Source organism: Scyliorhinus torazame, chromosome 3, assembly GCF_047496885.1.
Source record: "Scyliorhinus torazame isolate Kashiwa2021f chromosome 3, sScyTor2.1, whole genome shotgun sequence".
NCBI classification, from domain to species: Eukaryota; Metazoa; Chordata; class Chondrichthyes; order Carcharhiniformes; family Scyliorhinidae; genus Scyliorhinus; species Scyliorhinus torazame.
Window position 1 is genome coordinate 153371720 of NC_092709.1, and position 12001 is coordinate 153383720.

Consider the following 12001-nt stretch of genomic DNA (forward strand, 5'->3'; position numbering starts at 1 on the left):
AGTTTGAACAGGCCATTCCTTAAGGATTAAATTGATGTTAGGTTGTGCAATTTTGAACTACTGGCCTGGTCTCCTGCCATAAACATGCAATTGGTGCCCAATTTTCCAATGTATGTAATTTTTTTACCGGTCCAACTTAACGGTTGGAAAATCAGGTGCATCTTGTAGTGGAATGTAATGTGTAATTGGAGCAGGTGAGCTTCGCCTTCAGAAGAACAAAGTTAGAAAATAGTGCTACGATGCATTGAGTAAAGACAGATTGCCACATCTCGAGGGCTTGAATCTCCAAGAATGGGGCTCTGTACCCACACCAGCGTAAAGATGCTGGCATTTCACTCCACAGTTCCCTGCAAAAAATAAAGAGCTATTCACTTACCTTGAAGGAGTTGGCAGGGACACGGAGTACTTCACGTAGCTTTGGCTGTTGATACAAACCCCCACACTTCCGGTTCCGAGTGCGCATGCAGCAGCCTCCAGAGGACCAAGAAACAAGGTCCCACCCCCCCGATCAGCCCGCGCCTATTCATCCGATCCGCCCGATAAGGCTCCCACCAGTGATGGGCCCCCCACCAGGGCAGACGCGTACTGAGTCCCGACCGGCCAATCGTGGTCAGAACCACGCTGTCGGGAACTCGGCCGGCCAGGATCGGTGTATCGCTGGGAGGGCCTCTGTTAATGGCCCCCCTGTCGCGCTGCGTAATTCGAGGGCGAGCGATTCTCCAGAGACCTGAGCTGGGCCCGATTCGAGCGTAAAAGTGGATTCTCCGCCCCCGCACCAACACTATTTTGGCGCGGGGCTGCAGAGAATCCAGCCCAGAGTCTTTGTGACATCCATTTATTGCCCACTATTTTTTTCGATTAACAATATTGAAAGGAAGACCTTTAGCTCTTTTATGAGTTTCCCATTGACTATGTTTAAATTTTTAAAATAAATATACAATGGCTCAAATTGCAAATGTAAACCTTTGTTGTTAAGATATCTAGGCTATTGTAATTTTTTTGTCAGCTGTCTCAATATTTAATATTCATTGAAAAGCTTTTGCTTTTCTGAGACTTTATTTGAAGTAAAGCAGCACCTGTTATATTGTTACATTCTTGACAAATGTGATGTAAAGGAAATCTTTGATATTTGTGTATTAATATGGAATAGATTACTTTCAAAATTGATGTAATTCTTACTTGATCTTTTTCTCTTACATCCTCCTTTCCACCAAGAAACGGTGCCAATGGGATTTGTTCTGACTTCTCATTACAACTCCAATGCTTCAGAACTGCATTGCGCTCTGCGATGGTGTTCCATGATCCTTTTGAAAAATGAATTAGAATTGGTTTTAGCAGGCATTGTATTAAACTGATTCCCCATAAGCAGTATAAATTATGTATGCTCTGTCAAAGATAGTGGTGAAAACAAGAGTATTCGTGTGACAAGGCTATTATATTTAATAGTAAATTGTCACATTTAGCCCTGAGAATGTAGCAGTTTTCTTCTAATTCTAGAATATTGGTATCAGAGTAGAGCTATATTGACAGATGGATCAGGTAAAATGCCTATGTCTGAGGAGATTAGAAGAGAACATTAGTCATTTCAGCTCAGTGGTTAAGAACAGCTGCAGTAATTAGCTGTCATCCCCATGATAAATGTCTCAATGGACCCGAGAGCTTTGACCTTCTGTGATATTTGATGAGACTTTTTTAGCAATTCACAACTAACTTAGAGAGCGTTTGTGTGTGTGTTTTAGATATGTAGCCATTTATCAATAGTCCTCATTCAAAAATATGTAATACTAATATTCAAATTGATTTAAACGCATTTATTCATCCCACTATACTTACAACCCTATCTTTAGCTCATTGCACAATGAAGTTGTTACATAGCAGCACAAAACTTAAAGCAATAGCTTCACCTACCTACTGGTCTGCCTTAAATATAGATATTCATTAATATGTTATAAATTCTGCAAGATTTGAATGACGTTGGAAAAAGCCCTGTTTAAGTTGATTATGGGAGAGGGAAGAAATGACGAATGACTCTGGAACAAAGTGGCTCCAAGTGCACCTAGTGATGGAAGATTCAAATTGAATTAATCTTCTGGCATAGAGTATTACCTAATTTCTGAGGCCTGCAGTTCTAAAAGGTTCTATTGACAAAGAGTCATCCAGGCTCAACATTAGCTCCCTTCTCTCTCCACAGATGCTGTCAGACCTGCTGGGATTGTCCAGTATTTTCTGTTTTTATGTCTATTATCATTATGTTTGGCTGGGCTTAGTGAGGAAACTTTATTCATTTATGAGATGTGGGTGTCACTGGCTGGGCCAGCATTTGTACCCATCCATAATTGCCCATGAATTTTTAGGCCATTTCAGAGGACATCAAGAGTCAACCACATTGCTGTGGATCTAGAGTCACGTGTAGGCTAGACCAGGCAAGGATGGCAGATTTTCTTTCTTAAAGGACATTAGTGAACTCGATGGGTTTTTGCAACAATAGTTTCATGATCATCATTAAACTTTTAATTCCAGACTTTTTTTGAGCATTGCCCTGGATCTCTAGATTACTACGCCGGTGACAATACCACTTTGCCACTACCTCCCAGGGTAGACCGGTCACTGAAGGTTGAACTCCTTCCAATTAGCTCCAGATATCCTTACAAAGTAATATTCTAGTCACTAAGGTGGTTCTAGCTAGAAAGGCAGTGTGAAACTGGCCTGTTTCATCTGCCACTAAGCTGTATAGTTTAACTAGTCAAATATCAAGTAGTGCCCTTGCACAAACTTAAGACTCTTTTATATCTTAGCTTTTGCTGATTTGCTAAATTATTTGAGCTTAAAGTTGTGCCCTATCCAAGAGAATGTGTTCATTATATATTTGGCGAGCAGAAACTATATGATTTGTGCATTTTAGTATGGAGATGGGTTTGTATGTGTACCAGATATATAGTTAACCATAAAGAACACTTCTTCCGATGATTTATTGAGGTTGCCATTTTTTGTTGATTTTAAAGTTAACACATTTTCCAAGAATTGGCTTTGTTTCCATCCTGCATTTTGTTCCTTTTATTAATTTGTTAGCTAAGCTCCCACATACACATCACACAACCTTAATTAACAGCAGCGCAGTGTATGCATAATTTATTAATATGCAATTTCAGCAGATGTGATTAAATGAAGCATATATTTATGGTGTCATTGTTCTTGTGAAGAGGCTGAGGCTATAAATTAACATTAAATTCTTCAGCTGTTCAAATTAACCTCTGCGTACTTCATGCTGGCATATTAATGTTGCTTCACAATAGTTGTGTACTTAGCTGCTGTATTATCATGCCTAAATGAGCATTTCCTCAGATCATCTTATTCTGCCAAATTCAATGTCTTTTTACAGGTGAGGAATTGTCTTAAGCTAGACAATGTTATATAAACTGCCATATTTCTCACAGTCGTGTTTAGGTGAGGGATGTTGGCAGAGGATATGTAAATTTTAGAGCTCATTCCCAGAATAATGGGTTAACATATTTCAAATTTGTTTAAACATTGGGAACATTGAAACCATTGTTTTTCACCCCTATTCCTAGCTCAGTTCACGAGCTACTTACTCCATCCCCTTCCCTGACAACAGTCTGGGATTAGGCTTTTCTGTTCTCCGCCTGCAATCTTGATGTCACCATCGATCCCAAGATGAACTTCCAACCTTGATCAGACCATCACTAAGTCTGCCTATTTCCACCTCTCTAGTATCACCTGACTTTGCCCCAGTCTCAGCTTGTTTGCTTCTGAAACCCTCATTTATGTCTTCATTACCTCTAGACTTGTCTCTTTCAACACAATCCTGGTCTCCCACATTCTATCCTGTTAACTTGAAGTGATCCCAAACTCTGCTGCCCTTGCCGTCCCATTTTCCTATTACCCCTCTGCTTACTGACCAACATTCGCTCCCAGTCAAGCAACATCTTGATTTTAAAATTCTCATCCTTGTTCAAAATCTCTTTATGGCCTCACCTCTTTCTATCTCTAATCTACTCCAGGCCCACAATTCTTTTGAGCTATCTGCACTCTTCTAATTCTGGTCTCTTTTGCATCCCTGATTTTAATTGCTCCACAATTGGGGACTGAGTCTTCAGTTGCCTCGCACCAAGCTCTGGAATACACTCCCTATACCTCTCTGCCTCGCTTTCCTCTGTTTCTTATTTTCTAACATTTTCTTATATTAAAAGTGCTTTTTAAGGATGAGTTGTTGTCCACCTGTATCAAAGACAAAGTTGACAAGATGAGAGCAACAAAGAAAATCTGAATAATATGTATTTGCCTTAGTAGATGGGGCAGTATAACAAAATCTGGGGAGTGAATAGAAATTGAGTTGATGACTAATTTGTACATGCACAGAGCTGGCTTATGTCCATATAACACACAGCATAGGGCACTCTGTGAATCTGACATCATGTATAATTCTGTTGGCCTTTTGATATACAGACAGTGTGCATTTATTGTTAGCCTGGCCTGAGGTAGAAATCATCCATTTAATTAGTTTGGTCAATAAAATGCATTTTCTCAGCCAGTTTACCAGCATATAGTAGCCTCAGATCAACTTAGGCCAGCTTAAAATCTTGTCCCTATTTAAAATTATCATACTGTCCATCAGTGATATCACCAAAGAAAAAACCTTAATAAAAAATATATTTTTTTTAAAAAACCTTAATAAAAAATATATATATTTTTTTTTTAAGTGATATCACCAAAGAAGCCTAGCAGGTTCAGAATCACGATTTTATTTGATTTGAGAGTCTCAATAGCAGAAGTAAGCTTAGTGTTTGCAAAACAGTTTTTTACGATAGAGAATGGGGGCATATTTAGAATTCTTTCTCTGCTTTCCCCTTCTCCTACCATTAAATTTAATGTAGAGATAAACTGCATTGTATTTCTTGTTTTAAGTGGAATCTGAGAGTTAGTTTTCATTCTTTTAATTTTGTATTACGGATGTAATCTGAGTTGGGAAATTTCAATCAGGACCTCTGTTAGTCTGATATACTGCTATTGGGCATAGCTCACTGATCCTGTAAGAGCTTTACACAACTCTGAGCATTTGTTTAACAATAGCTTGGGTGAGTATTTGGTGGTAGAAAAATGTTTAGAAACAATAATTCAGGATAGAATTAATAAGTTACTTGGACAAATGTAGGCTAATTAAGAAAAGGGAAAATCACGTTTAACTAACTTTGCTGAAGTTTTTGTTTTGAATATCAAACAGTGTTTATGAGAGCAATAGTATTGATGATGTGTACATGGACTTCCAAAGGGCATTTTATACAGTGCCACAGAACAGACTTGTGAGCAAATTTATAGTTCATGGAATAAAGGGAAAATAGCTACGTGGATACAAAATGGGCTGAGTGACAGGAAACAGGATAACGGTCAATGGTTGTTTGTTGGGCTAGAAAGAAGTATAGTGGAGTTCCCCAGGGGTCAATGTTGGAACATTTGCGCTTATTGATGTATATTAATGGCCTTGACCTTAGTGTACAGGATACAGTTTCAAAATGTATGGATAATATGAAACTTGGAAGCATCGTAAACTATGAGGCAGATAGTGCAGAACTTCAAAAGGGCACAGGCAAGTTGGTGGAATAAGTGGACAGGTGGCAGGTGAAGTTCAATGCTGAGAAATATCGAGCAATTCATTTTGGTAGGAAGAGCATGGAGGGATGAGATAAAATAAAGAGTACATCTCTAAAGCAGATGCAGGAGCAGAGGGACCTGGGTGTATATTTACATGGGTAATTTAGGGTCACTGAACTGGTTAATGTATACTGTATCCTCGGCTTTATTAACAAGAGCACAGTACAAGATCAAGGAAGTCATGTTGACCTTGTAATAAGATACTAGTTCAGCCTCAGCTGGAGTATTGTATCCAGTTCTGGGCTACACATTTCCGAAAGAATGTGAAAGCATTGGAGAGAGTGCAGAAAAGCTTCATGGGAATGGTTCCAGAGCCGAGGTGCTTCAGTTTTGAAGATGGATTAAAGAAGTTGGGACTGTTTTTTTTCTTGGAGAAGAGGAGGCTGAGAGGAGATTTATTAGATGTGTTCAAAATTATGAGGGGTCAGGACAGAGTAGATAGAGTAAAACCTTTCCCACTTGTGAATGGATTGAGAATGAGAGGGCACAGTTTGAAAGTAATTAGAAAAAGAAGCAAAAGCGACACGAGGGAAAACTTTCACGCAACAAATGATTGGGGTCTGGAATAATCTGATAGTGTGGTGGAGGAAGATTCAGTCGAGCCATTCAAAAGAAATTAGCCTGTTACCTGAAAAGAGAGAATGTCCAGGGTTAAGGGGCGAAGACAGAGGGAATGCCACTAACTGAATTTCTCATTCAGCGAGCCAGTGCAGACATGATGGGAAGAATGGTCTCTTTTTTGCACTGTAATGATCCTGTGATATAAATTGAGGTTGTCGTGTCTCAATCCAGCTGCCAGCAGTTACGGAAACTACTACAATCTGTGGTTAAATTGACATTTCCTCTGGCATTAAGATTGGCTAGTGAGGCTGTGCACCTTATCTGGCAGTGTTTCATCCTGACATTGGATGGCTATTTCCCAGGCAGCTCGCCTTAATTCACTCAAAAACTATACAATTATTCTTGGAAAAGATAAAGAAATTTCTCTGTCATCTAGGCTTTGCTAGTTGGTTCAAATTTCACTAACTAGTTAAAATCTATTTTTAAAAAAATAACGGAAACTATCAATTCCGCACTACGTCTGTGTTTCTGACTGGAGGCTTTTTGGTATAATCAGCAATTTCCTGCAACACAGTCAATAAGACATGTAAGCAATCATGTGAGTCAGGGATTCAGAATAAATTTATTCACTTTGTCAAATACCTTGAAAACAGATCATTGAGACCAGTGACAGAATATACAAAAACAGTTGCAACATGATTAATGTAGTTTTAACAAGTTGAAAACTTTGCTAAAGCTAACTTTGCCCGATCAGTCTTGTAGATCATCAGATTTCTTGCAATGGCAGTATGGGAAGATGTATATTAACCGTAAATTGCATTTTATTCCAACAGGTGGAAGTTAAGCCATACGTGCTAGATGATCAAATGTGTGATGAATGCCAGGGGGCTCGATGTGGTGGAAAGTTTGCTCCATTTTTCTGTGCCAATGTCACTTGTCTGCAGTATTACTGTGAATTTTGTTGGGCAAACATCCACTCTCGTGCCGGGCGGGAATTCCACAAGCCACTGGTGAAGGAGGGGGCTGACCGTCCTCGTCAGGTTCACTTCCGCTGGAGCTGAACGTAACATTCAGGCGCCTGAAGGATCATGACGGATGAAAAGAGGAGAGTGCATGAGGCTTAAAAGGCTGAAGAAACCATGAATAGTTAGGAGAAATAAGTGCATTCTTCTGCCTCCTACCCCAGCTCTCGATGCATACATCATATGTAGCAGCTAATACACTACAGGCCTCTGTTTGTCACCAAAACCCTGCATCTCAGGCTTTACTAACTTTTTTGAGGTACTTTCATGTTTTTGGAAAAAAAAATCGATTTTTTGTAGTTTTTTCAAGTTATTTTTTTATATAAAAATCTTAAAATTAGAAGTGAGAATGTTGCCACTTAGGGGCGCACAGTTTGCTGCTATCTTCAATGGGTGGAGCATGCACTTATTTCAGGAAGCTCAGTTTCATCTCCAAGACCTGTCCCTAGTAATTTTACCAAAGGTAGCAAATAGTAGGAGGCAAGTTTAGCTATAGGTGAGTGATTTCTGCCACACAAAATTTTATTTTTTAATGTTGCTATTTGCAATGTATACACAAACTTTAAAAAAAATAGGGTTACGTTTTTGCTCTCCATTTTGACTTGCAAGAAATAATACCTCAAGAGACTGATCTGGTTTAACTATTTTAGCATTTTTATTATTCTTGAGCTGCATTAGAAGCTTTGCTGCTATATAGGTATCATATTTAATGCCAGAACACACAGTAACAAAATGGGATCAGAAACATAATTATAGCAGCTGCATTGTGGAAGAATTAGATGCAGGCGGCAATGGCCTCGACTGCCACAGTTTAGAATGTGAATTTAAACAATTGCATGTTTACTTGTACACCTTATGCATGCACTAAAAGTATATTCATACATGTTCCTTCACAGCAATGGATGTGATGTCAGTTTTGGCAAACATTCAGAAAAATTAGTTAGCATGAATGAAAGGTACAATAATAGTTTAAAAGAAAAACAGGAAAAAAAACCTAACTTGCATGTATTAATGTGATTCCTGTAACGAGAATGTCCTACTGCTACACTTTGTGTACATTATGCAAAATAGCTTTTAGAGTAGAAGTGCAGCCACTATCGTGACCTGGTGGGTTGTGGAGTTTGATTTCTGCAGACTGGATGTAATCTCGTATTCCCTGTGCAATCTTGTTAATATGTGCGTTTTGTTTAGTGTTGTGAGTTGTTGTCCTAAATAGAAATTTAAAAGTAGCTAGGGTTTTAAAGCAAATTAGTAAATGGAAAAGAAAAAAACTTTTGATTTCATTGCCCCTTTCATAAAACTCTTTGGTATAATGGCTCAACTTCCTCTACAAACCAAAGATGGCCAGCACACTGCTAAACAATCACCAAACTCCAAGCCCCCTCCAAAAAGTTATAAAATGGTACTGATTTCATCATATAAGATACATGATTTACTAAACTAGCCATTTTAAAGTCAAAATGGAGATGACTATGGTGTTAAATGAACCTGGTTTGACATTAAAGCATTGAATTTCTCTGCAGTTTAATCACACTAGAATGAAAAATGTATTAGTAAGCTGCTGAAAGTTATGCGGGTGTCAATTATTTATTCAATAAAGGTGATCATGCCATTACAAGCATTTACTGTATAGAACAACCATATATAATCCTTAGGGACAATCTTTTTATGTAAGCAAGATGTTGGTCTTGAACATTGGTGGTCTCCTGGTGTGCTTTTGTGTATGTAGTTCATGTCTAACTCTGCTGTTTATAGTGATTGTGATGCAACTTTTAAAATGTTTGAAGTCAATGCTGTTTTGAAGAATAGCTTTTTTTACTAATTTATTTATTGGCTAATGCCCCCATTTGTTACTTACCATGGTTCTCCAGGCTATTTGGAGCATTCGTTCTCTGCCAAATTTGTTCCATTTTCAGACACCCATATTGGCATTTGTTATGCACTACTTTTGTATCTTGGTGAGAGTTTTTTCCAACAGTCAGATGTTTTAGGGCACACTTTTTGACTGATGGCATCTCCTTTGCAATACCTCAATTTTCTGAATTTAGAAGAGAAATTGATAGTTTTGCTATGTTTATTATTGAAAGATCTGCATATATAATTTAACTTGGCAAATAAATGATTTAACAAATTGATAATTTTATTTTTCCATACATCTGCTTCCTAAATTTGGAAGGGTCTAAACATTTGTAAACTAATGTGGTAACCTTAGGAGGGCTGTTCGACATAAAAACTGTGCAGAAAGTAAGTGCAGTAATTTGAAATATCCCCAGCTCCAAGTAAAATTAAAGGCACAATCACCAAGGTATTTTGTTAAATTAATTTGATTTATATAAATCTTAAATGAACCCTTTTTAGGGGTGGGGTGGTGGTAGAATGATTTTTGTTTCATCTGCTGTCATTTCTTTCCCGAGACAACTTTATTACTGTAGCACCTGAATTATTCAACATTGCCATGGAGTAAATGGCAAACACTGTAATGCATCTTTTTTAAAGAAATCATATTTATTTTCACTATTTTTGTAGAAATGTAATTATTTTGTTTTGATTGTATTATTTTTATATTCTAATAAGCTTGTTCACATACTCCCCGAATGTATGTATTTCTGCCCAGGTGCAGGGCTCTGCAGAGAAATTAATTTTTTTAAAACCATGCTGTGTTTTTGCAAAGAAAACATAAGCAAATATATTTTATGGGAAACACTTGACATTTTAACCCCTGTTGCATCTGGCCATATGAGGCCTTTCCTCAAAGATGCTGAAAGACTTGAATATAACACATTTTGGAAGGCTGACTAACCTCGACTCTGTGTTGTGATGTGCAATACTGTTTCTAATGTTTGTAAGAAAAGAAAAAGAATAACAGTGTAAACCTTTTAATGCAGATTTATTTTTTTCATTGCATATTTGCAGACTAGTTATCCACAATGTCATTTTTTTACTGTCAGAAATTTTACCCCTTTGTCATGCTAATATTTTTAAATCCAGAGATCTTTGTACTGATGTAAATGATTGTAGTTATTTTGGATAGTGTTTTGCTAAAAAAAAAGAAAAAAAGGAGATACTTTTCATGCATATTTGCCTATTTTGTTTTTATTTTATTTTACTTTAAAAAAAATATGACTACTTTTTCAATAGTAGCATGATACTTTGAATAATTTTCTTATTCAGCCAGTGTCATTAATATTATTTTGTATTTTTATGTGGAAAATATAATTTTATGATGCTAATTCCTAAAATTTATTTTATGTTGATTTATTTTTGGAGCTAAAATCTTTGTAATATTGTTAAAGTCTCTAGATTCTAATTAAATGCTTGTGTATAGATTCAGAGCAGTGGTTTACAGGAGTGTTTCGGTTGTAATTAGCAACTAATGGTTCTTTGATATGCAAATTAGACAGCCATCAATTTCTGCCAATTCTGTTCTTTTTTGTACTTTATAGGGAGAGTTGATTAGTAATTTTGTTTTGATTTTTAAATAAAGGAGAACCCATGCTTTTATGGACACAAGATCACCTCAAGCTTGATTTAGTTTCATTTTCAACTTTTATATTTCTTTCTTTTGCATATTTCTGTTGATGTCTAATCCTCCAGTCTGTCTGTTGTACTGGTGATAATTCTGTACTGGAATGGTTTGCTGCCAATTATTTATATTCAGTAATTTTTAAATATTTGTAATATTAACTGTTGACTGAATTAAAAAAACATTAAACTATTTGCATGTTTGCTCTATGCTGAAAATGTACCTGTCAGCTGTCCTAATTGGAATTAGAAATTTAACTAATCTTTCCAGTGGCTGAAGGAGTGTCGTAGACTTCGGTCCTTCTGAAACATTTTTCTGTTATTCTAAACTTCACATTCTTCTTTTTAACCAATATCATTGCAATTCCTTCCCTGCTGTAAATGATGAAATACCAAACTTATTTTAACTTGCACATAAACATTGTACTCCATGCAGAATAGTAATATAGCAAAAGTAAGCAAGATTAATCAGGCCAACAGTAACATCACTCATCTGAACTAAATGGGGGATAATTTAGTGAGAAGGACTCTCTTGGTAGGTATATTTGGAACCAAGACATTGTCATTATGGCACAGTGGAATGTAATTCAGCCCATCAAGTCCATGCCCTGCTCTAGCCCCTTGATCGCCTCTGCATTCATCACCCTTGTAGGCAGTGAATCCCAGCTCACTACCACTTGCTTCTTAAAAAATGTTCTTCCTCGCATATCTCCTGTATCTCTTACCTAAAGTCTTGTGTGCTAACTCTTTGTGCCATCAGCGAGTGGGAACCGTTTTTCTGGTCTAAACCTATCATAATCTTGTGCACCTCTATCAAATCTCCATCTCCTTTGCTTTATGGAGGGCAATCTGGGAAGGCAATGGCGTACTGGTATTGTCGCAGGACTAGTAATCCAGAGACGCAGAGTCATGCTGTGGGAACCTGGGTTCAAATCCTGCCATGGCAGATGGTGAAATTTGAATTCAATAAAGGAATCTGAAACTAAAAGTCCAAAGATGGCCATTGTCAATTGTCATTGATTTAAAAAAAAAAAAAAACATCTGGTTCACTAATTCTCCTTCAGGTTAAGGAAATCTGTCATTTTTAACCAGTCTGATCTATATGTGACTTCAGATCCATAGCAGTGTGGTTGACTCTTAAAAAGCCCTCGGGAATGAGCAATAAATGCTGGCCCAGCCAGTGATGCCGATGTCCCATGAATTAATTTTTTTAAATCTCAGCTTCTCCA

At 37.3% G+C, this 12001-nt stretch overlaps 1 protein-coding gene across 4 annotated transcripts in view; it reads left to right on the plus strand.

Annotated features, from left to right (window-relative positions):
- cpeb2 (cytoplasmic polyadenylation element binding protein 2) overlaps positions 1–10965 on the plus strand; it is a 168359-nt gene extending 157394 nt beyond the window's left edge. For all 4 annotated transcript variants that reach the window (XM_072496400.1, XM_072496399.1, XM_072496398.1 and 1 more), the window contains one exon: positions 7062–10965. In XM_072496400.1, the coding sequence (XP_072352501.1) occupies positions 7062–7289 (228 nt within the window). In that variant the 3' untranslated portion in view covers positions 7290–10965. The remainder of the gene's footprint in view (positions 1–7061) is intronic.
- The last annotated feature ends 1036 nt before the right edge of the window (positions 10966–12001 follow it).